This window comes from Eschrichtius robustus, chromosome 6 (genome assembly GCF_028021215.1).
Source record: "Eschrichtius robustus isolate mEscRob2 chromosome 6, mEscRob2.pri, whole genome shotgun sequence".
Classification (NCBI taxonomy): domain Eukaryota; kingdom Metazoa; phylum Chordata; class Mammalia; order Artiodactyla; family Eschrichtiidae; genus Eschrichtius; species Eschrichtius robustus.
The window spans coordinates 62,648,919-62,675,120 of record NC_090829.1 but is presented as its reverse complement, the minus strand read 5'-3'; the positions used below and the strand labels follow the sequence as shown (position 1 = coordinate 62,675,120).

The window sequence follows — 26,202 nt, the reverse complement described above, 5'->3', positions numbered from 1 at the left end:
TCACAACCCCTTTCAGAAATGAATGAGAGTCAACTTAGCTGATGTGCTGAGCACTCACTTTCAGGTTTATTCTTTTTGTTTTGGGTCACTAGAAAACTGTTATTATAAAATATATGCCCGATTAGCAATTTCATTAGCTGCTTGACCTGGCTATGAAACAGGACCGCTGGTTGTGTGCTCTTGAGTACATCAATGCTTTCTCCAGTCCTGGGGTTTCTCAGTCTAAATAGAAGGTGTTTGGGCCCAGGTCTTTCCAACCCTGCTGATGTAGGATGCTTAGGGAAAGTGTGTGCCAGCCCCAGAGGCAGCAACGGGCAACGAGAAGTTGGAGGCGGCCATGCGGTGCACGTGTCTGCCTGTGGATGAAGAGTCTCTTCCCAAACTGCGTGGTTACGAAGGGAAATTCCTTCCATTCTCTTTTGATTCTTATTTTGATATTTCCAAGGTGACTGTCCTCCTATAATGACCACAGTCCTGGAGACAAGATTCATTTTTCTGGTACTACTATTAAAAATAACTTCTGTTGTTGAATACTTATTGTGGGCCAGGCCCTGTGCCACCTGTGTCACATACACTGTCCCACTTAACCCTCGTGACAACCCCCCTGAGGTGGGGAGTTGTCTCCCCATTTCCAGATGAGGAACCAAAACTTGGAGTGTCTCAGTTAACGCAGTGCCCAAGTGGGATTTGGACTGACATTAAGTCTGACATTGCCTCACTGCCTGTCTTGCTTTGTTTCTAAGATTTTGAAAAGGGTTGGTAGCCAAGTTCCTCTTATGCTCAGACTTTGAAAGGGCAGAGAGTCTGCACTGTCTGAGAAGCTTCTGACACAGCCCTCTGTGCTCTGGAGGGCCTGAAGCTGGTTATAAAATTATGTAGGGTTTTTTTTTCTTTATTCATTGAGAAAAATAATTTCCACTAAGTGATTGAACCATAGTTTATTTAACCAATCCTCTATTAATAGACATTTGGATTGTTTCGAATTTTTTGCTATTATAAACAATGTTATAATAAATAATCTTATACGTCATTTCATATGCATTCAGGAGTGTCTGGGGTTGCATTTCTAAAAGAGGGTTTGCTGAGTCAAAGAGAAATGTATCTGCAGTTTTAGTGGATATTGCCAGATTCTTCTTAATAGGGGTTCAATAATTTTGCACTCCCCATGGCCTTGCCGAAAGAGGATGGCATCTAATTTTGGGGTTTTTCCCAATCTGATAGATGAGAAACAGTATCTCAGGTTAGTTTTAATTTGTATTTCTCTTATTTTTTATAAGGTCAAACATCTTTTCGTATGTTTAAGGGTCATCTGCAGTTCTATTTCTATGAACTCTCATTTCATAACCTTTCAAACTTTCATTTATATCTTTTTAAATCAAAATTAATTTTTATCAAAGTACTATGTGCAAATAGTTAACAAAGAGTCAAATAGTATTTAAATTAAAATTTTTTAAAAAAATTATTTATTTATTTATTTGTGGTTGTGCTGGGTCTTCGTTTTTGTGCGAGGGCTTTCTGTAGTTGCGGCGAGCGGGGGCCACTCTTCATCGCGGTGCGCGGGCCTCTCACTATCGCGGCCTCTCTTGTTGCGGAGCACAGGCTCCAGATGCGCAGGCTCAGTAGTTGTGGCTCACGGGCCCAGCCGCTCCGCGGCATGTGGGATTTTCCCATACCAGGGCTCGAACCCGTGTGCCCTGCATTGGCAGGCAGATTCTCAACCACTGCGCCACCAGGGAAGCCCTCAAATGGTATTTAAAGGCTTATAATGAAAACCAAAAATTCCTCTTCACTTCCTCCACCCCTCAGTCTTGGTCACTAGAGCCCACCATTTTCAAAATTTAGCTGTTTCTGTTTCTTCTGGTATTATATTTATATTTCTACAAAATACTCTTATACTGCTCTTCCTTCATTTCTCAGTGTTAGACATCATTTATTAATTTTCTAGTAGGTCTGATAAGAATTTCGCACTTATACCTAACTCCCTTCCCTTCCCTATAATCTCTCAATATAATGTTATCACATTTTTGATACACTTGGATTAAGAGTTTACATTATATCTATGAAAACATTGTTTCCTGTTGAGCCAAATTGTGTTTTATGATTACATTTTCTTTCTTGTAAACCTTCTTGTCTTTCCTGAAGTTAATAATTCACTCTTTTTTCCATTTGCTTAGTTTTCGGGGTACCTTTTGCTCACAGCCTCTCCACAGTGATCTTTCATGTGGTCCAAATGCATCAGAGGATCTACCACTTCTTTATCTTTATCACTTCCATTACCCTATACAGCTTCTCTGAACCTGCTGCCCAGCTGTTGTCTAGCTGCATATGTAACCACGGTGGCTGTAAATGGGAACTATATTAGTAACTCAGACAATGTAGGTCCCTTTGGGGGCCTATTTAAAAGTCTGCAATGGAATGAGGAATCTGAGAAAACACGTAGAGTTGAGGCAGAGAAAAGGGTGAGGGAGAACAAAGCTTAGAAAAATCGAGGGAAGCACAGATTTAACATTTATACTAATGTTTTTTTAAAAGTTTATAAGATTACTAGTGTCTTTTATAAGATTGCTCCAAAGCTGCCATTTGTGTTTTGCCTCTGGACAGGTCCCCAGATCAAAGTCATTAGAAGGGCTTGTGCATCCTGCATACAGGGCCCCACTTCCCAAGTGATCTCCATTTAAGCCAGTGGTTCTGTCCATTTGCAGGGGAGCAACTCACTGCAGAATATGGCAAATTCTGATGTTGACCCATGAGGGCAACCATGCTGTGATTCCCAGGGTTGGCAGAGGGAGGGGGGTAGCACTGATGTAGGGAGGGGTCATCAGGCTACTCAGTCCTACGTGATGGCTGGCTCTTACTACATGAATATATAAGCTTCCAGGCTGAGGCTGTCAACAGCAAGCTCCTTTGTTGCTGCTCCTTGGCCCCTGCCTTGCACCTCAGTACCTCAGTCTCTGGGTCTGGTTCCCTGAAGCTATGATGAGGGGACTTTAACCACTAGCTACAAAAATCAAGTACAAGGCCAGGAATGGGAAGGGTATTGTGGGCACAACCTATGAATTGGATGGCAGAAAGGGGGGCAAGAGGCTACTCATAATTTCTGTTTATATGTAATCCTTTGCATTTTCTCCATAATGACATAAGATATCTAGAAAGGAGCCAGTAAGTGCAGGGGATAGAATAAACAAGGATGAGTTACAGCCATCTGGGTCTGGATTGAAAATCTGGCTAATGGCAAAAACATTGAGGATTGCTACTGCCACAGTGGGTACTGCTGGTGAACTCAAATGGACTGGTGATTGTACTTCTGGCATTGGGTTCTGTATTTTACACTTTAATATTGTCCTTTTGGCAGAACCAATATGGTGGTTAATATTTAAGTACTATAGGTCTATAATCTCTTATCTGCAATTTCAAAATCTCCAAAGTGCTGAAAACGGAAAAGTTTTTCATAATTTATTAGATGGCCAAATCCAACTGAAACCCCACTCATCTCCTCTTCTGAACTGAGAAGAGGCTACTTAGAGTCTTTATTATTTCACTTAGGACAATTATTCATATATTCACTGCTGAGGTGCTAATGTGTTCGATTAAGGAGTGCTGGAGGTACTATGTAGTATTCATGATATGGTAATAGCCAAACAATTCTGAATACCAAAGCACATCCAGCTGTAAGATTTTAGGGTAAGGGATTATGGAACTTTCTGATAAAGTTAATTTTCATTTTGGTATTGTTCTTCTACCTTTTTTCATCTGCATATTTTAATATACTTGTAAACATAGTTAATGTATAATTCGCATCTTGCTTTGCACCCTTTTTTCTTATAACCTTTCCCCCGTAGTGCTCCATAGTTTTCATAACTACTATTTATTTATTTATATAGCTACCATTTTTAACAGAAGCATAATATGAAAATCATTCATCGTGAATATAGGTTGCTTCCAAAATTTTGTTTTTATAAAGTATGTAGTAATAAACACCTTGTATTAAGTACTTTTCACAGCTTGGAAAGTGGAAAGGTTAACATTTTTTTAGCATTCATTGCATGCCAGGAACTTTGTTGGATTCTTTTTCATTTTATTTAATCTTCACAATGTTGGCAATCTCCATTTCACCCTCCAGAGAATTCACTTTGCTAGGAAGAACGGTTTCCCTATTGGGATCCAAACTGAAAACAGACCTCTCCACTGGGCAGAAATATGGCTGTTAGGACATTTCCTGTGCAAGACCATCAATTCCCCTTCCCTGCCATGCGCTAGTGTGGCCTACATAAGCTGAAAATGAGGAGAAGATGTAAAAATTATTGCCTCTGTGTGCTTGCACACACATGCACAGGCAGGATATAGTAGGAACACTCACCCAGTTTGTGTCTGGGGGCTGAGCTGACAGATGCTGGTGGCAAAGACCCAGCATGCCTTAGGACACTGGCCTGGGTCAAAGGGCTAAGTGAGAAATAAGGAGGCAGGTCAGGGTGTGAGGTGAAGAGACAGTATGCTTTCAAAGTATAGGACCTCAAGAACCTATGGGACATCATTGGGGCTGGAACCAATAACTGTTGATATAGTGGAAAGAACACTATCTTAAAGTTCTGTCACTGGAATTTGAGTCCAGACCCTGCCACTTCTTGGCTGTGCAAATGTTGGAGGAATCGTCTGGCTCCTCTGAGGCTCAGCACCATTATCAACAATACAGTGAGGCTGATGATTTGTGTCTACCTATCCCTGTGAGTTATTGTGAAATACACATAATAAAACAGATTCACTCATACATTTATTTGCCTAAACATTTTATGCATGGTAATAAGTCATATTTCTTAGTTCCAAGGAATAGAAATCAATTGGCTCTTTTTGTTTGTTTGTTTGTTTGTTTGTTTGGCTCTTTTGAGAAGGGGATGTAGGTAGGTAACTCACAGAATCCTCCAGAAGGCTGGAGTACCAAACTCAGAAAACAGACAGGAGCAAGGGAGGCCAGGCAGTGGCCAGGACCACAACTTAAAGCCACCTAGAACCCTTGTGGGGAGGACTCCCTTGCTGCTGCAGGACCTTGGAGGCCAATGCTAGCACGGCTGTGGCCCCTGGCACTGCTGCCACTGCAGTCTCGGGAAACTGGAGGCTGCTGCTGCTTCTGCTGCCTCTACCAGAACAGGTTTTCCTCTGTTCCTGCCTCTGCACCACCAGCTCCCAGTTCATAGCCTGGTGTTGGTTTAGCTGATTGGTCAAGTCTGAGTTACACATGTTTAGGGTATTAACTGTGACAAGCTGGAAAGTGAGCATCTGGCTTTGCAGCTTCTAGATAGGGAAGTGGCTTCTGCCACAAACTACATCTCATTCAGAGAGAGATTTGCCACACTTCAGGAGGGTTTCAGATGCTGGGCAACCAAAAATTGCCAAGGGTCCATTATATGCAGCGACTATGTGACAGCCCTGCATCAGAGGCAGAATAGGGCTTAAAGTAGTATGAGATAAACAAGTATTAGGGAATTCCACTGCTCTTGTTACATATGCATCAGAGATAAGGATTCTGAGATCCTAGAAGACAAGAGGACAATTACTTGCACTTTCCTTCCTCCTGTCCCTCCAAATTGTGGGTAGCTCTGGGCATACCTGTGAGAGTACATGGCATCACCCATCATATATGGACTAGAATCAGGCTGAAAGCGTGAGCGACCACTGCAGTAGCTGGCATTCAGCAGACGCCCTGCAAATGTTTGACATGAATAAAAACTTGATATTCCTCCTGCAGGTTCTGTCACTAAGCGGCATCCTGGTCAGAGCAGGAAGTCCTCAAAGAGTTGGGAGGCCATTGCACAACTTTAGAAAAGGGAAGGATGATAAAGTGTGGTCACCATAGGAAAAATTAGAAGGAGCAGTGAGAACATCCAAATGCTTCAGAATGTTGTGGATTCAATAGGTCACTCATGTGGCCATCTGGACACAGATGTGCTATGCCTACAAGGTGACTCCTGCAGACCTTTCTTAGGATTGGAAGATGCTGGGCAGAGGTTGCTGCCTTAGGGCAGAAGTGCAGTCAGGTCCTTTGAATTTTCAATAAAATGTAAGCTCTATCATCTCCACCCTGGCGTCTAGGGCATGTGGATCTTCTTTCAATCAAGAACAGAAAAAAATATTCTTCTCCAGTTTTGAATAATGTTCCGTGCAGCATTCAACTAAAACACAACAGAGAAATACTTTCATCATTTACATCTTAATTTCTGAGCTTTATCCCTGCATCAAGTACATGGATATGTAACAGTCTCTTTATGAAAATGCCTTTACAGAACTAAATTCTAGTATAGTAAATGCCAAACAGTCCCTGAGAAGAGATGGCCAGATGCAGAACATCTGTGTTTTTGGTAAAACCTCCTTGGAGCCACCATCCATCTCATTGCTCAATGTTCCTGTATTAGTCAGCATTCTCCTGGTTGCAAGGGATAGGAACTCAAAGTCAAACCAGCTTAGGCAAAAGAGGAAGGTATTTGGTCACATAACCAAAGCATAGGAAGGGCCGGAATGCAGCAGAGCCCAGGAGGAAGAGGAACAAAGGCCTTGAATGCAGTCAGGGAGATTTCTTCCCAACCATTTGGCTTCTCTCTCAGATAGGATTACTCAGGTGCACTTCTGCCTCATGATGGGGAATTTGCCTGTTGGCAGCTCTGAGACTCAATTCTCCCAGCTTTTGTTCTAGGGAGAAACTGAGAGGCTAGCTTCAGTTTGAAAGTCCCCAGGAAAGACTGACTGGCTCAGTTCCATTCAATTACCCAGTCCTAGACCATGATTGGCTCAGTTCCATTCAATTACCCAGTCCTAGACCAATCACTGTCAGGAACATGGGGCACAACGGTCAGCCCAACTTAGCTCAGGAGTCTATTGTTGGATGAAGAGGTGAGTGTGTGTGTGTGTGTGTGTGTGTGACACACAGAGAGAGAGAGAGATGTCTATAAAAAGGTGAGAGCTCCTACTTGAACCACATAGTTTGAGTGAGACCTGGGTGGGGAGAAGAGCATTTTCCAGAAAGAGGAGGGGGAGGTACTGGACAAAAGGAAAAATAAATATCCATTAAAGACAGATAACAGATCCTGGCTTACTTTTTAATTAGCCAACTTGTTATACTTCTGTATTTGCTTTGGCTGTCAGGAAGCTCAGTGCATTAGCTTTCCTTAGCCTAGGTTTCCATGATATACTCTCCTCCTACTTTAATTCCTTAGTTCTTATCTTCTTATTTTTTGTTGTTACTGTTTTATTTTATAATACCTCTGCTGCTTTAGTATAAGCCGTCTCAAGTTCTTTTGGAGAAGCCATTTCTGTATAAAGATAAATCCCCGTTGCTATGAAAGAATATCATTTAGCCAACCTATATGTCCTCTGCCAGCTGTAAGGATTCTTTTATTCTTTTAGTACATGTAACTTTTATGGAAAGCTTCAAGGCCACAATAATTGCAGGAGTGCTGACACTGTTACGACTTTAAAACACAATCAGGGACTTCCCTGGCGGCCCAGTGGTTAAGACTCCTTGCTTCCACTGCAGGGGGTACGGGTTCCATCCTTGTTGGGGAACTAAGATCCCGCATGCCATGCGGCCAAAAAAAAAAAACCACACAATCAAACCAAAAGTTGCATCATAGCTTTTTCTGAGGAGACACTCAGGGATCTATAAAAATTAACGATCAGCAGCTTTGCATATAATGATCCAGGTCTAGGGTCAAGTAAGAGCTGACTGGCATTCAAGAGACCATGTCATGTAGAGCAAGCTCAGGCTTGCAGGGGGCTGGTGTTGGGGGAATTAGGGGAGATGCCTGGTGAATAATTCCAGGAAGGTGAGGTTGGTGGACACAGCACACAAAAGAAACAGAACAAAGAGAATGGAGATCAGGAAATTTAGGAAAGTTCTCAAGTGACTGGCAGTATCCTTAAAGCTCAGGATAGCAGGTTGGCTTGGCAGACGAAGTCTATTTTACAGATGACCCCGAAGAAGGAGCGGGGGAGAATTCTTACTAATTGCTGTGAAAAACTGCACTCCTCCGACACTTCTTCGTGTACCACTAGTGACCTGTAGACCTTTAACTGAGGAACACCAGATCATATAACCTCTCTTAAGGTGCAAATATCTGGGGGTTGGGGGCACAAAATATTAAGCTTTCAGTACTATGGTGTTGAGTGGGTTTAGTGAAATTCCACCCACTTACCCATTCATGTATTCATTCAACTGGCACAAATTTATCAAGGCCAGCCACTGAGTGTACAAAGATGAATGAGTTATGGTTCTTGCTTGACTTCGAAATCACAGTAAGTTGGAAGAGAGAGACAGGTAAATCAGTGTTTCAGTACTGGGTAATAAGGGATATGATAGAGCTCTGCTTATGGAAGGGGCATGGAATTGTTACCGACCCTTTAGAGTCGTGCCCCAACAAGGGTCCTCCTGCCTTGTGTCGCTCGTGCCCATAGAACGAGACTGAGTTTGGTTCTGAAGCAAAGGAAAGGTTTATTCTTTGATCAGAGAATGGAGAAGTGCCAGCTGTCAGTCTAGAGCACACACTCTCCCGAGAGGCCGTGGGTGGGGCTGCTTTTATAAGACTCTCTTTGGAGGGGAGGGTACCGAGTTCTCGCTGGGCTGGCGCAGGGGCACTGCACACACTCCGAATTGCAGTGCGGGGCACAGCATCTCTGCACACAATTCAAGGGCCCCCCGCCCTCTTGAACTGCGGTGTTGAGCGCAGCGCTTCTGCTCACAGTCTGGGAGCTGAGGTGTCCAGCCCGGTGCTTCTGCCCAGGGAACTCTAATCCGACGAGTTAGGTGCAAGGCCTGTGCACACGACCTCCTACAGGCAAACTAAACACAAAAGAAGACATTAGACCTTATCTTATCAGCTAGATTCCATCTTATTTTTCCCTGGGGACCCCAGTGGGCTTTGCCAGTGAAAAAGTCAGACTGGAGAAAAAGCAGTCAGCGAAGGCTTCCTGGAGGAGGGGATATCTGAGCAGAGTTTTAAATGATGAGTAGGCATTGGGCCAACGGGACCAAGAAAAGGGGAGAAAGGGAGCAGTGTTCCAGGCCAAAAAAAGCCACATCTGGGAAAGTATCATGCAGCGTAAGGACAGGGACCACAGGTAGAAGATTAAAGTTGGAGTAAAGAATATGTGTGGGCCAAGAAGGCCAAGAGAGATGGGCAGGGTAGGGTAGCATGAAAAGTTTGTTGGGTTAGGATGGAGAGTTTGAAATGTACCTTATAGGAAGTGGGAAGCCGGGGAAGAGTGTTTAATGAGGAGAGTGAGCCAACCACTCTGTTAACCCTTTGGGCGGTGATGTGGAGGCCCTGATAATCTATGGAGACCCTCAGGTGGTTGCAGAAATTACAGGTAGAGGAAATGAGGTCGGAATTAAGGCTGAGGCAGTGGGGATGGGGAGACAGTCTCAAGTGACATTCTGAGTCCTCTCTAAGGGCCCTCAAGGCAGCCAGACAACAGAGAGCCGGACAGAAAGGAGGGGGGAAGCACTGACTGGTGAGAAGGGGAGGAAGAAAGCAGGGCTGGGGGACTGGAAGACAAACCATTCTTCTCTGAGCTTCAAGACTGGAAGGAGAAAGAGAAGGTAGTGTAATTTTATCAGTCCTCCACCCACCCGTGCCACCCCATTGTAGAGCAAAACCTGGAAACAGAACAAGTAATTTCTTTCTTTCTTTCTTTTTTAAAGATTTGTTTATTATGTATTTATTTATTTAATTTATTTTTTTGGCTGCATTGGGTCTTAGTTGCGGCACGCGGGATCTTCGTTGAGGCATGCTGATATTTCGTTGCGGTGCGTGGGCTCTTTGTTGTGGTGTGTGGGCTTCTCTCTAGTTGCAGTGTGCGGGTTTTCTCTCTCTAGTTGTGGTGCGTGGGCTCCAGAGCATGTGGGCTTTGTAGTTTGCGGCGCTTGGGCTCTAGTTGAGGCACGTGAGCTCAGTAGTTGTGGTGTGCGGGCTTCTCTCTAGTTGTGGCGTGCGGGTTTTTTCTCTCTCTAGTTGTGATGCGGGCTCCAGAGCATGCGGGCTCTCTAGTTGAGGAGCACAGGCTCAGTAGTTGTGGAACGCAGGCTTAGTTGCCCCGAGGCATGTGGGATCTTAGTTCCCTGACCAGGGATCAAACCCACGTCCCCTGCATTGTAAGGCGGACTCTTTACCACTGGACCACCAGGGAAGTCCCATAACAAGTAATTTCAAAGTAACTCAAGCTCTGAACTTGTGTGTGTGCGTTTTTAACACTTTGAGGGAGACACACACCACAGCTATTAAAATCTGTTCCCCTCTCTTATCCACATCTCTGATCGCTGCTGGCTTTTAGGATATCTTTGTATGAATTTTAAAAGTTCTGTCTGGGTGGACCAGTTAGAAATATGTGCTTCTTTCCCTGGACTGTTGCTGTCCACATCAGGGCTCAAGGCTTGGTGAGTGCAGATGGATGTCAGCCCCAACTCTGGCCCCGTCTGGGCAGCCCTGAGGGTAGCCCAGCCTGAGGTAACTCCTCCTTTGCCTCTTGCTTCAAAACTCCTCTCCATCCCCAGCTAGAAGATCTCCTTTCGCCCTCCCACTTTCTTCTGGATTCTGTATCATAAAAGCCCAAAGAACAGGCCTGGCAGTCCAGATTCCTCTGTGGCAGCTGGTGGTGGGAGAAGTCTGGAACACATATATGATCATCTTTGCCCTGTCACAGTAGGGATAATTTTTAGGACTGGGGAAGCCTCAACATTTGAATACCTTGTGGTGAAGATTGGGACCAGTTCGCATGTTTTTAAGTGGTCAGAGCCAGGGAACGCTCAGAAAAATCTCTAAGCAGAGGCTGATCCTTGATTTCTGGATAATGACATGGAGGCCATAAGGAAACCAACGTGGGGTACTGGGGGGTGGGGTTGAGATGGAAAATGTTTGGAGAAAGAGAGTGACAAGGAGCCTCCAGGGCAACAGCCTAGTCAGGATGTGGCAGTGTGTAGCAAGCACAAATGTTGACTCTGCTCCCAGACCAAGGGAAGTGAGAATCAGAGCAGACCTCATTGAAGAGGGTTGTGAGGGAAACGGTATTTCGTTAGCAGAAGCCAGGTTTCACCTTTGGGCGAGGAAGTGGAAGATGTGCAAAAGCAAATTAAGGTGAAGAACAACCACGATGTTTTGTAATGTAAAATCTCAGATAGGAAGGCTTAGGATAAACACCATGGGCTTGGGGTTCTGATTTGGAGAATCACTGGAAAATATAGTTCTTCACACACATAGTTTGCTCCAATCAATTGGTCTTGGAGGTCCTTGTTACTTATTCTCATGGCAGTTAGAGGAGAAATGTGGGTTTGGAGACAAGGGGAGTCCACTTGGCCTACAGGAACAAGTATAGGACTGAGCTGCATGTGTAGCTTCCTTTTCATCCATCCATCCAACAAATATTGAGTGCCTACTATGGGCCAGTAAATAAGAAGTGAGAGAGAAATAAAATCCAACCCTTGCCATTAAGATCCTCATGAATCTAATAGAGGGAAAAGACACATTAAAAATAGGCCCTATAGAGTGTACATAGAGAGTCCTGTCTGCAGCCCAAAGGTGTTGACGTAAACAGAGGCACATGTTGGAAACTGCTAGCTATTGATACATCATGGGATGGGGAAGTGGTGCACAGATCAGACTGTGAAGAGCTTTGTATAGCAATGTTGAGAGTACTTTAACATTTCTTTTTCTGGGCACTTTTTATTTAGTCTTCTTTAGCATTTGGTCCCATTTTTTATTCAGGATTTCTCTTGTCCATTTGTGTCAGTCAGGACTGTGCATTGCAAACGGCAGATATTCAGTTCAAATTGGTTCAAGCATATAAAAAAAGAATTTATTTGCTCACATGATTTAAAAGTCCAGTGGTATCCGTTTCAGGGTTAGTTGGATCATTGTGCTCATATAATGTCATCAGGGCTCAGTTTCACAGTCTGTCTCTTGTCTCTCCTTTGTGTTGGTCTCTCTCTCAGGGGGGTCTTCACACATGGAAGCAAGAAGGTCTCCAGCAGCTCTGAACTTTTATTTCTCTCAGCTCAGCAACTGCAGTGGGAAGAGAGCTTCTCTTTCCCAATAATTCCAGAGAAAGTTCTGGAATTGGTTTCAATTGGACTGGCTTCTTCCTGTGCCCATCTGTGACCCAATCACTGTGGCTTGGGAGACATCCTACCAGACTGGTATTGGAGGAGGGGTCGTTCCCCAAAGGAAAATCTGGTTCCTCCTCCTAAAGTGATTAGGAATGATGTTGGGCAGCCAAAACAAGAACTTTCCGTTATATCTTTGTGGCTGAATCATTGCTGAATTCTGGCCACAAGCATTTGCTGTGACTGATGTTGATCCTGCCTGACCTTGCAGGTCAGTACAAGCCCTTCTTTCTGTCACAAATTTGGATGGGCTGAGGCCATCCATGGCATGCAGAGGCCTCAGCAATGGTCCAGTAGGGCTGAGAGGGACTCTGATTCTATAGAAACATGGCTGGCGTTCTGGTCCCCTAGGGGTACATGTTCAGTATCCTTGAGGAATGGTGAACTTGGGCAAGGAGCTTAGGAGAGGCAGTTCTTTTGAGGTCTGATGATGCTTAGAGTCAGGTGGGGGCAGCTCTGGGCTTCCAGCTCGTCCGTCAGTTTGGGGCAAATACTGACCCAGCAGCTGTGAATTCAGGGAGCTGACTCCAGGCCCCAGAGAAAGACAACAAAGTGCTGTTAGTCATGTCTCTGGAGTGGAAAGAGAGATGTCCATGAACCTCCCAATCCTTCTCTGAAGGCATCCCTCCAGTTGTGTGAGATTTACATGTGCACAGCAGATAAGAACAGGGAATTGTGCACTGTTTGTGACTAATAGGGTTTTGCCACCACATCCTGTTTCAGAACTACTACATCTAATGAAATGTGTTACTTGAATATAAGCTGCAGGGGCTCTGTATAAACAGCTAAGTTAGAGAAAGACTTAAGAGGCCAGGACAAGACCTGCTTCCATCTAAAACCCCACCAGGCTGGGAAGTGGAAGAGGAGTACTACCCCCATCCCCACTTCCAATTTGGGGACCAGCCCTAGGCCTCATGGAATTCTAGGAGGACTGGATCTCAGAAAATGAGAATCTACAGGGAGGGAAGACTTTCAAGGACATGTCTGTCCCAGAACCACAGCCAGTTATTTCCTTGACCTGGACCTTTGTCCAATCTCCTCATTCTCAGGGTGAGCCAAGGGGAGCTGGGTTGGAAAGTGAGGTGACCTCTCTCTGGGGCATTGGTTCTTAAACTTTGGTTTGCAAAACAATTATGGGTGGGGGCCGGGTGAGCTGAATAGCGTTCATATTCCCACTGCCAGAGATTTTGATTCAGTAGGTCTAGGGTGGGTGAGGTTCAGAATTCTGCATTCTTAGCAAACACCCCAGGAATTCTGATGCAAGCTATCCATGGAAAATACTTTGAGACCCACTGTCCTTGAGGCTGGAGTGTCTGCAGGCCAAGGATGTGGGCAGGACTCATGTGTTGGGACAGGGTCTACATGGTAGGGCTTAGGGAACAGCTTGAGGTCAGAAACTTGGCTGAGCCAAATGTCTACATACTTCCTTTGTTTAGGAAATGGCAGGTGGAAGGTTTGGTGTCTTCAGCTTAGAGGTGCTGGGGAACTATAGTGATGTCATCCCTTGCTAGGCACCCTTGCATCTGCTGACTCCCTGCTTCCTTTGGAGTGGAAACCCCTTTGATTGGCCATATTGGGTTTATATCCAATAATCCTTTCTTAACAATATAATGTTCTTTGAGCAGCACATGATTACTAATTTAAAAATATTTTTAGCTAATTTATACATAGAGACATATAACCTTAAGTAGAATTTAATTCAGTTTGCAACCAGTGTTAGAGCTATTTCCAACCCTGAATACCTCACTGATGCAGAAGAGTTAGCTCCTGGTATGAATGGGTTGGTGAAGGGATTAGAAGATGAACAGAGCAGGGGTCAGCATGGGTGGAGCTGGTCTAAGAATGAGAGAGTGGGGGTGGTGGAGGTGAATATTTGTTTATAGGACTGTGATTGGGGTTAGAGGTTCAGGAAGCAGGAAGTTCAGTGGCAGGTGTGGAGGCCTGGGGAGGGGGTGGGCCATAGCAAAGCTGGGCTGTTGAAAAATCCTGAGTGGATGACATTTAGGAACTGTCGAAGCATCAAGAACTCATTGAATTTGTGAGTGGAAAGTTCTGGTGTGGGTGTGTCCTCTTTAAGCTCCAGGCCCTAGACTCAGGGGTGTGCTGGGAGTTCTCTACGGGCAGCCTCTTCAGCCTCATCCTTCAGAGAGTGTTTGATAATTCTTGGAGGTGCAGATTCCTGTCAAAAGCAAACATACGAGGGCTAGAAGCACAAGCTCATTCATTCATTCATTCATTTATTCTCCCTCCAGATATTCACTGAGTCTCTACTAGGTTCCAGGCACTATTCTAGCCTCAGGGATATAGCGTTGAACATGGCACAACCCCTGCCCTCACTCAGCTCATATTCTAGCAGGGAGACAATTATTAAACTTGCTAACAATAGATGTGTAATATAATTTCAGGTTGTTACAGGGTTATGAAGAAAAACAAAGGAGATGATGTTAGGGAGTGACTATTTTAGACTGAGCGTCAGGGATGGTCACCCTGAGGAGGGGACGTCTGAGTAGAGACCTGAATGAAGTCAGGAGTGAGGTTGGCAGAGCTTGGTGGGGAGCGAACCCCAGGCAGAGTGATGGGGCCATGGCCTGACTTCATTCCAGGAGACTTTTGGGCCCATGGCTGTCTTCATGGCTGTTGTGGGAGATGAGCTCTATTTCGGGATTGGCACTGGCTCACTGCTGAAGTATTGGGCAACTGACTCCCTACTCTGAGATTATTTCTAACTGTAAAAAGAGGATCTTCATAGCCACCTCTGTTTTACAAGAATCTCATGAGACTTGGTCAGTGTCTGTCTAGAAAGTATTGTTATTACACAAAAATTTTATTTACCTTCTGTAAAAGCTAAGGGAGAAATGGTTAGTAACTAACCCAGGTGTGCTCTCAGGGAGCAAAATGTGGTCTGGTTCACTCAGTGAAACTTAGTTTGACCCCCTAAAGATGGCTTTGAATTCCTGCTGATTTTCTTGATTTTAGTGCACTGGTGAGCTCCAGACTAAGAGCCCAAAGTCCTAGGTTCTGGTCCCCATTCTATTGCCAACAACCTGTAAGGTCCTAGGCAATTCACTTAACTTTTACCTCAGTCTATCACCTATAAAATGGGTATAATAATCAAAAGAGATGATGCTGTTTGCCCTACAAAGGCTATACACATAAATGTGAGAGATTACTGTTATTAAAGTGGAAATCTAGGGATGGCCCATTTTGCCCAGGGGTTCCCAACTTTGCTAAAGTGTATGCATGGATCTCCTGGAGAGCAACAGGAGGCCTAGGAGTTTGGTCTATGAGAAATATGTAGTTTTCTCCTTAGTTTCATGTTATCTGTGTTCAGCACGGTGTCTGGGGCCCAGGAGAGTTTATTTAGGTGGCAGAAAATCAGTGAAAAAGTCTCGGAGGAAAGCAGAGAAATGCTGGGACTTTGGGACCCAAACCAGGCCAAAAAAGCCCCAGAGGAAGGACAGTCTTTGGAGCACTTCCTTTCCTCTCTCTCTCATGAACATTTATTGAGCTCCTACTGTGTGCCCACACCATGCTAATGTCTCTAAGGTAGTTTGTGAGCAGCCCTAGCCCTAACTCTATGCTGAATGGGTGGTGCACAGCCGTGCAGGGACCTGACTGGACCAAGCCCAATGCTGGCAGGTCCCGGCTTGTGAGTCAGAGTGCGGTCGGCTGCCTGCTCCAAGTATCTCCCACAGCCTGCCGAGATTCCTCTGACCTGGTCTGAGATGCCTTCCCTTAGTGAGTGCTGGGTATTGTTCCAGCCACTTGGTGAGTGGTAATTATCTTATTCTTCCCAGCAGCTCACTGGGGTCAGGGCTATTGTTATATCATTCCACAGGAGAGGAAACTGAGATTTGCTCCGTTGTACAAAGTCACGTGGTGAGTTAGCGTCAGAGCCTAGACAGCCCAGCCCCTCCACCTTCCAAAAGCCAGCACTGCAGCTCTTCTTCCCACCCTCCCCTAGGCTCCTGGAATCACGCTGCTTGTGCACATGCACACCCACACACATCAAAACCCAGAAGGGCCTGAGAATTTACTCCTGGGGTGGCCTGTAACTAAGGCTGTCACAAGGTGCGGGAATATCACAGCCCAGCTTCTTTGCCTCTTTTTGGGACAACTCTGGAATGTATTCTCCAGAGGGACCTTGCAGGACTAGGCCAAAGTGACTTTCTGTATGCCTTCTGTTTTGCTTGGCCTCCTCCCCTCCCTCATCTTGCTCCCCCAGACCCCTAACACATCACTAGCTATTGAGGGTTGGCTTCAGGGGATTCCAGACACCCAGTTAAGTATTGGCTGAGCTGGGCCAGGATGTTATTCAGTGACTGATTCCAAGAGAATTCAGAAGCTGTGTCTAGCAGTGACAGCCTGATCAAGAGTCCAAATGATCCCAGAGATCCCAATAATCATGTCACATGGGACCCCCAAAATACATAGGCTTCAGAAGAGCCCCTTGAAGTGCAAGGCATTGAATTAGACAATTTATATACCTATCTCATTTAATATTAAAACATCTCTACAGTAGACTTTTTCAGTTTTCATTAGAATGTTTGAGATCATGCAGATTCAACAAAATTCACCTTTTACGAATTTTAAAATCACATTTTAGGTGAAGGGGGTATTTCTAAATTTCACTTTGGTAGGATTCCACTGATATGTTGCCTCAGTTACATGAAGCTTCGTTTGACCCCATCATCACTGCCCACCCTCTCCTGCTAAATGTCCTGTTACCCATATATTCATGTACACGACATTCATGTGGGTAACATTCACTTTACTCCCTGAGATGATTGCAGATCTGGGTGACCCAACAGCAGAGTTCAGGACTGCTACTCTGGAGCTGTGCTGCCTACTACAGTGGCCACTAGCCACATGTGGCTATTGAGCGTTTGAATTATGGCTGGTCTGGATTGAGATGTGCTTTAAGTGTAAGGTATACCTGAGGGATTTTGAAGACTTAGTATGAAAAAAAAGAATGTAAATTATCTCATTAATAACTAAAAATATTTACTACCTGTTGACATGATAATATTTCTGTATGTATTAGGTTAAGTAAAAGATTAAAATTAATTTTATCTCTTGTTTTTTATGTAAAAATTACAGTTACTAGAAAATTTTAAATTACACATACAGCTTGCATCATATTTTTATTGGGCAGCTCTGCTCTAGAGACTCAAACAAAGGGAGGTTTTAGGGAGTGAGGTTGTCTGACTCCTCCCAGGAAGACAGGCTGAGCTGGGAAGAAATTGTGCGGTTGCCGTGATGCCAGGGTTCACTGTGGAATCAGGAGGCAGTCAGCTGAGTGCTTCATGACCTCACTTTACAACATGTGTGGTTCCACAGATGGCTCTGTGTCCCTCTGGCCAAGAGACTTTATGGCTGAAAAAACTGGCTTGTAAATCAGTCGTCTGCCCAAATGACACCACTGCTCCTCTGGTTCCGGGCTGGCATTTGTTAACTTTGCAGAATTCACATTTGCTATCTGTGTCATGCTGTCATATTCTTGTTGGGGAGGGGGAAGAGGCCAGTTGAGAGAGAATAGAAGAGGAGGGAGAAGGGTAGGAAGATTATTATTGATTAAAACAAAGACGGGAAGAAGGACAGAGGGAGACCCAAGGGAGAAGATCTCATGGGCTAAAACAACAGGTTCAAACATCAGCTTGTCGGGGCTTTCCTGGTGGCGCAGTGGTTAAGAATCCGCCTGCCAATGCAGGGGACACAGTTTCGAGCCCTGGTCCGGGAAGATCCCACATGCCGCAGAGCAACGAAGCCCGTGCGCCACAACTACTGAGCCTGCGCTCTAGAGCCCGTGAGCCACAACTACTGAGCCCATGAGCCACAGCTACTGAAGCCCACACGCCTAGAGCCCGTGCTCGTCAACAAGAGAAGCCACCACAATGAGAAGCCTGCGCACCGCAATGAAGAGTAGCCCCCGCTTGCCGCAACTAGAGAAAGCCTGCGCATAGCAACAAAGACCCAACACAGCCAAAAATAATAAATTAAACAAACAAAAAAATCAGCTTGTCAAGTGATTTCTTCCTCTCTTTCTCTCTCTCTTTTCTCAATGTCTTTCTTCCTGACTTTTTGATGTTTGTTCCTGGAAAACTACAGCAGTTACCTTTGTTTTGTAGATGAGGAAATAGGGGAAAGAAGCTGAGGAGTGATTTCCAGAGATAAATAGGCGGTGAGGCAAAGGGAGCAGGAACAGGATTTAGGGGTATAATCCCTTCTGTGTTGGGGTGGAAGTCCCAGCTCTAGAAAGTACACTCTGTCACCAGCACTCCACCCTGGTGGATACTGCCTCAGTTAGCACAGTTTCTGGGAAAAGGCTTTGGCATTGTCACAAGCCTCCGGAAGAATTCCACACTTTAGGCCAATATAAAGGAGCTCTAGATCCTACCAGGTGTGCCAGTAGGGCTCCTGGTGTCCCTTCAGACCTGGGACTGCCTCGGGGACGACACTTGGGCCCAGCAGAGCAGGACACGTTAGTTCAGTAAGCACTCATGGAACGTCTGGTGGGTCCTGGGTGCTGGGGGACGGAGAGCAATCGCTCCAGGTCCCGACCTTGGGAACCTCACTGTCCCATGGGGGCAGACAGGTCTGAAGGGGGTCTGTTTAGATTTGGAACCAAGGGTCACGGACTCACATTCACACATCTCTCTCCCAGGGCCATGTTCTGCAATGATTTAAAGGAAAAGTATGAGGAGAGGATCATCATCAAAGGGGTCGACGCGGAGACTATGCACACTCTTCTGGACTACACGTACACCAGCAAGGCGCTGATCACCAAGCAGAACGTCCAGCGGGTCCTGGAAGCTGCTAACCTTTTCCAGGTGTGTGAACAAACAGGCCCAGTGCTCTCCTCTGGAGAGAAAAAAGCAGCAATTCTCTGGAGACCTGCCTGGCCTGGCTCCCAGGCCTGTACCTGAGACACACATACACACTTAGCTGGGCTTGTGCTTACTTGAAATTTCCCGGGGAGTGGAGAGCTGAGTCATTGACCCCTTAATGCGATGAAGCCAGGGGAGCTGGTGCCTAGAACTACACTTGGTTCCTGACTCCAGGAACAAGGACTACAATGTATGGAAGCCTAATTGGAGTGGGGACTGCAGTCACCAATTTGTATATGTACCTTCTACTCCTTAGCACAACCCAAGGGGAGAGTCACTTTCCCCTACTTTGCGGGTGGGGAAAGCAAGGCACATAGAGAATAAGATACAAGGCTGTGATTTGAACCCTGGGCTTTCTGAGCCCAGGGGCCACATGTATGCCACTATACCATGCAGCCTTTCAGGGAGCAGTGTCTAGATTCCAGGGGAAGCAGGAACTTCGCTGCTCAGCAATTTGTGGTGGGTGTGAAAGAAGAGCACTTCTCATGAGGGGTGTCATGGAAGATGAATAGAGAACCCTCAGAATTAAGTTTTATTGTTTGCATTTAACTGTGTTTGTTTCAGTCTGATTATAATAATTATAGTTAGCTTCATAAAATAACTAGACCCACAGATTATGTCAATTGCATCCACAATTATCACAGGAGTTCCAGCTTGAGTTACCATCTTTGCCTAGGTCTAAGATTACACCTTGAGCTCGGTTCCATTGGGTTATGACAGAGATTATCCCACTGAGAATGTCGAGATTTATGATAAACAGAGTCCAGGGACAGGCCAGGTCATTCCCAGGGACTGAAGACAAGCATCAGTTCTTGTCCATGGTTTGGGAGTTTGGGAGTTGGCATCCTCTTGGATCATCAGTAGGTCAGCAGTTGGAAAGAACAGAAAACAAAGTCTGGGAAGGTGGGGAAAGAGGGGTCTAGGGTCAAGATCATGGGCAATTGGATTATCTTTGTGAGGCTGGAGTCTAGGCAGGATTTAGGAAGCCCAGCAAGGAAGGGAAAGTGTAAAGAGGGAGAAAAATCAACCATGGAACAGCACTGATGATTCTGAGTAATGGGTTTCTGCAGTGTTAGCCAATTTTGTCTCAGTTTCCTCAGGGCATTTTAAAGATACAGAACAAGTAACTTCCCAAAGGACTGGTCACGCCTTACCTGGCAACGTGGCCAAGTCAGTTACCAGCTGTTCACCCAGCGCCTTGTCCTTTCTCTCTCCTTATCTGCTTAAACCCTCAGCCTTACTCACTGGCAGGGAAACAGCCTCTGTTATGTAGAGGGAGGGGCTCAGCAACCTCATGCTCAACATCCCCAACTCATCCGCTCTACCCACTATGCCACCAGTCTAACTTCAGGGAAATCCTTCTTGTGTTTTGGAAGGGACTCTATCTAGTTCAGCTTTTATGCTTTTTTGGAAATTTCTCTTACAAGGCAAGTATCCCTTCTTCACTGCTTCCCCCCAAAGGACCAATAAGCTTGAGCAGAATCACCCCATTCACCATAATTCAATCAAACCACAGTTGTCATTGTTACCTTCATGCTAATATCCTTCCCTGGGGTCCAGAAAGTGTTGTTGACTTGTCTAAAGATGGACAGGTAACACTGACAATAATAATAGTAATAGCATTTATTGCTTCAAGTACAGTGTCTGACACCAGAGTAGATGCTTAATGAATACAAATTGTATTGAGCACTTACTGTGTGCCTTGAGTGACAGTGTTGGATCTAGTAACAAGGTCTCCTGTTTTTCCCACTAACTGAAAGTAGGTCTTATATGATAGGCTGAGGAGATAATGTTGTTTTTAAAATGCAGTTTTTAATATTTATAAATTGTAATAACATTACAAACTCACTTCAGAAAATTAGAAATCCATACAAGCAAAAAGAACATAAAAATTACCTACAACCTCTTTCTATTCAGAGGCAATATGGCAACTTCCTTAGTATATACACTTCCAGGTCCTTTTCTGTGCATTGATTATACAGAGGCAGCTAGCAGGGTGGTAATAACACAGCTTGGAGCCAGACTGCTGGATTTAAATGCCAGCTCCACCACTTATTGGCTGTGTGACTTTGGGTGTATTTCATAATTTTGCTGTGCTCCAGTTTCCTTGTCAGTAAAACAACCAAACCAGGGAATACCAAGGAGAGAGAAGATAGGAGAGAGACATGGAAAGGAATCTCCTTCAGAGCCTGCAGAGAGAGCCAACTCTACTGACAACTTGATTTCAGACCTCTGACTACCAAAACTGTGAGAGAATAAATTTCTGGTTGGTTAAATTGCCAAGTTTGTGGTAATTTGTTGTGACGGCCGTACGAAACTAATACAAGCTTAAAAAGTAAACTATAGCTAAAAGTCTTAAAATGAAGAAGTAATCTTCTATTCCCACCCCCTCCTTCAGCCTACTCTTCTGGAACAATTACTTTCACATGTTTTTAAATGTTTCTTTTTTTATCTACTTCCAGATTTCTAAATGATTTGTGTACACTGTTATCTCTCGATGCATCAATTTTAGACAACTTCTTTTCCCTCTCTCCTCCTGCTCTAATTTTAACTGGTCACTCTCTAGGCCTGTTGCACAGCTGTTATCCTGGGAGTTCCCTTTGCTGTCATCCTGGGAGTTCCTGTTACCTCCTTTCAAAGTTGGATTTTCTCTTCCTGGATCCCATATCTTCTTTCTTGTCTACTCCCACATTTTAATGGATCACAATCTTTAATATCTTACAATGAAAGAGTATTTAAGAGATAAATTTTTTGAGACTTAAATGTCTAAAAATATTTTTGTTTTCCCTTCATATTTGATTGATATTTTGCCTGGGTATAAAATTCAAGGTTGAAAATAATTTTCTTTGACATTTTGAAGGCAGTGCTCTATATTGTTATCTATTATGTACATATTTTGTAAGAATAGGTTACCACTGGACACATGTTTTTTCATCTATTTCATCCATATTGTATTATCATCATTTTTTTTTAATGTCAATAGATTCATTTCTGCAACAGCATTTACAATTGCTGTGGGTCTTTTTTCATTCATTATGTTCAGTTCTTCTATTGGGAGATTCATGTCTTTCAATTCTGGGAACTTTTCTTGTATTTTCTCTTTGATACTCTCCTTCCAACTCTTTTATCTATTCTCTGCTCTAGAGCTATTATTAGTTAAGTGTCGCACCTTCTGAATTTAATTTAATTTTTTTCTTACCTTTTCTTTCCTAATGACCTTTTTGTTCTACTTTCTAGGAGATTTTCTCAACTGTATATTTCAACTCTTCTGTGAGTTTTTAATTTCTGCCACCATATCCTTGCTATTTATTTTAATAGATTCCTACTCTTATTTCTTGGAGACTATTATAATATGTTTGAAGTTTTCTTCTGCCTTCTCTTTCTTTTGAATTCCTTTACTCTGTGTGTTTGCTTAGGTCTCCAACTTTCATCTCAGAGAGCGTATCAGTTTCCTAGGACTGCTACCATAACAAATTACCACAAACTGCGTGGCTTAAAGCAACAGAAATTTATTCTGTCACAGTTCTGGAGGACAGAAGTCCAAAATCAAAGTGTCAGCAGGGCCATACTCCCTGTGGAGACTCTGACGGAGAATCTGTTCTTTGCCCTGTTCCAGTTTCTGGTGGCTTTTTGGCATCTCTTCACTCCACTCCAATCTCTGCAGTCATGTCACATTGTCTCCTCCTCTTCTGTGTGTCCTGTGTGTCTGTGTTTTATAAAGATATATGTGATTGCATGTAGGGCCCACCAGGTAAGCTTCTCCTCTCATGATACTTAACCTAGTCATGCCTTGTGCCATATAAAGTAACATTTACTCTTTTGCCATATAAGGTAACGGTCACAGATTCTTGGGATTAAGACGTTGACATATATTCTGGGGAGCCACCATTCAACTACTACAGAGGGTTTCCTCAAATACCCTTGCTATCCAGTCATATTTTATATTGAGGCCTTAATATACTAGGTTCAACTCAGTGCACATGGAGTAGAATGGGAAGGGAGCAGACTAGAGAGTTTTACTAGGGTTATCAGGTGGCCTGCCAGTTTTTTATTTGGGCTCCTCAAACGTCAGTAGTTGCTGAACTTTTCCTAGGGTTGGTCAGTTTCTCCAGATAAAGATCGTCAGTCTTTTGCTGGGGGTTATAAGACAACTGCATGTATTCTGGACTGGGTACGTAGGTGTGGGTGTGTGTGTAAATCTTTGCTTAACCCCTTTATTTTAAGTAAGATGTCCTCATGTGTCTTCTTCAGTTTCTGGTGTCCCTGAGTCCAGAACCTTTCTGGTCTGGTTTCTCCACAGGATAAATCGTCTTTTCCAGCGGGAGTGGGAGTTGTTAGACTGCAAGAAGTAAGGAGGAGAACCAGGAGGCTTAACTTCTTAAACCAACTCCGGGCTGTCAGCTCCCACCTACCCTGGTCTTCCTGGTTTGGGGGGACTTTAATATTCCTACTTCTTTGGATTCTGAGGGACAAACTTAGTGTGACCTCTGTCCTCTCAGCAAAGTCACTTACCAGTCTTTATATTGTGTGGTTTGGGGTTACTGATGTCTCTTGGTTTCATTGTGGATGGAGTTTGTGTTTCTGTTTCTTGTTCTTCTTTCAGTTTTGGGTGATTTTTCAAGAGACCTATAAAAACCCTTTAGATAGTAAAGACTCTAATCTTTTGTAATACTGTTACAAATATTTTCCATTGGTAATATGACTCATAATTTTTAGTTATAGTTTTTTAATGTACAAAGTTTAAAACTAGTATTTAGTCAGGTTTATTGATCATTTCCTTGTGGTTTTTGCCTTTGGTGTGCCTTTTTAGAAAGACCTTCCCCATTGCTTGATTATGTACTTACTCACTTATAAGTTCATTTAGTCTTTTTACATCTACAGATTTGATACCTAAATCTTTAATATACCTGGAGATTATTTTGGCATAAAGTTTTGTCTTCTCCGTCTTCTTCTTCTTTTCATTTTCTCCAAGTGGTGAGCTTCAGTGGAGAGTTTAATGAGCTTTAATGAGAGGGATTGAAGAGGAAGATGGAGACAGGATATAACTACAGCAAGCTTTGTTTATTGTTGATTCTCCTATTCTGGTAATCCCTCACCTCAAAATTTTCCAAATCTTATTTACTTTCTTGGCAAAAAATAGTAAGTTTCTCTCTGAGGCTATTTTATTCATTTTCCTGTGAGTGTTAATTCTTATGAAAATAAGAGAAGAGTACTGTGAGCTTTTGGACATCTGTTTAACTTGCTTTCTGATTGATATTGTTTCTGGACCACTTGCTTTGAAGTCTCAGACGTAGAAAACTAGGAATATTTTCATGCCTGAAGGCACCATAAGGGACAGACGTTTATAGGTTGTTGAAATCACTCTGTGGTTTTAAAATATTATTTACTCTTTTGGATGGATAAGACATATGCCCGTTCTAAATTCAGAAATACAAGGAGATACAGTGAAACATTTCCCATCTTCACTCTTAGCCTTCTTCTTCCTGTCTTGCTGTCCTTCCTATTCTATGCATGTACAGTGTATATGTGCATCTATCACTCTCACTCATTGCCTCTATTTTTTAAACACAAATGTTGGCACAGTAAACACTCTATTTTGACGTCTTGCTTTATTTGGCTTCACGATAATTTTTGGAGGTTGTTACAGGTCAGCATGTGTAGAGCTGTCTTGTTCTTTTCAATGCTGGATAATATCGTTGGGGTCTCTCTAGATGTCAAACATATACAGTTATCTGTAATGGTCTCTTATAAGGCAGTGTGGTGGAAGAGAAAGAACATGGGCTTTGGAGTCAGGCAGAACCTGGGTTTATATCCCAGTTCAGTCACTTATTTGCTGTGTGGCTGTGGACGAGTTACTTAAATTCTCTGAGACTCAGCTTTCTCATTTGTAAAATTAGGATGACAATGATACCTGCCTTTCAGGGAAAGTGTGCCAGAGTTGGCATTTTATTTTATCATTTTAGAACCTCCACAGAAGCCAATACCACCTTTGTGGGACTGAAATCAGCGGGAATCAGATTATCTTGGTTTCCCCGGGACATCCAGTAGTAAAGGTTTCTTAATTTTCACACCTTTGATGTGACTCAGCTGCTCTCTCATTTTCTGCTTCTCTTCTCAGGCCTCCTCTTAATCTCTTCCTATTAAACACTGATTGCTTCTCTCTCAGGATTTCCCAGTCCAGAAAGGCAGAAGGGAGAATTCAGTTGACCAAGCCAATCACCACTATGGCTCTTTGAAAAGAGTTTTCACGTGAGGCCACTTCATGAGTGGCTAGCCTGTTAACACTGATTGCCCTTGGGTCAAGGGCCCATTGGTCCAGTGAGGTATGGCATAGGGCCAGACAGTTTCTTTGGAGGAAACTTTGGGTGTGTCAGGTACTGCATGATCTGCCCACTTGAGGAGATTTGCAGTAACCTGGCTACAATTTAGTAGCCAATTTTGGTGAGGAACATATTTTCTCTAAGTAGCTTTTGGGAAGGTAAAAGTAAGAGAAGCACCTAAGAGAAAAGGCCCAAGGAACCTGTTCACATGTGAGGCAGGGATTTTAAGATGATTGTCATCCAGTGGAGGCTCCAGAGAAGAAAAGGTCCCTCCCTTGCCTTAACTGGACCTTTAGGCTTCTGAGTTCTAGATAAGCCAGGTCATCAGAAACTACAGATCAGGGGCAATGACTATAAAAACTTGGGCAATTTTTTAATCTTGGAGGACTTTGCCATGTTTGTTTGGGGAAGTTTGCCTTATCTGTTAGTTTCATTTTTATTATTAAAACCTCGTGAAATAATAAGGGCTTGTGAGCTTATCTTCAGGGCAGCAAGAAGATGTGAGGTCAGGGAGACCATACTCATCCTGCATTTAGTCTCAGATGGAAGGATCCCCGAGATACAGAGCAGCTGGTTAGAAGGGGCTTGGATGAAAAAGGAGGTCAGGCTGAGTCCCTACGGCTGAAGTGAGGAAAGAAAGAGGGATGTCGGAGTGTCAGCCTGATCATCTGGACCGAGCCTGAGAAGGCCCATGTGGTGTCTACACAGCACCTCGTGGGGAGGTGATGTAACTTTCATCATGGTGGCAGTCTGAGGGGACTTTGGTGAAAGTCCTGGCATTGCTTATTTTCCTATTATATCTTTCGCTAATGACAGGATGGATGCTGGTGAGACCTATATGATGAGGTAGCCATGT

General features: G+C 44.0%; 1 protein-coding gene across 1 annotated transcript in view; it reads left to right on the top strand.

The window, feature by feature from the left end:
* Nucleotides 1–26,202, top strand: part of KLHL6 (kelch like family member 6) — a 53,992-nt gene that overhangs the window by 1,744 nt on the left and 26,046 nt on the right. The window contains exon 2 of the mRNA XM_068545427.1: nt 18,804–18,969. Coding sequence (XP_068401528.1) covers nt 18,804–18,969 — 166 coding nt within the window. The remainder of the gene's footprint in view (nt 1–18,803; nt 18,970–26,202) is intronic.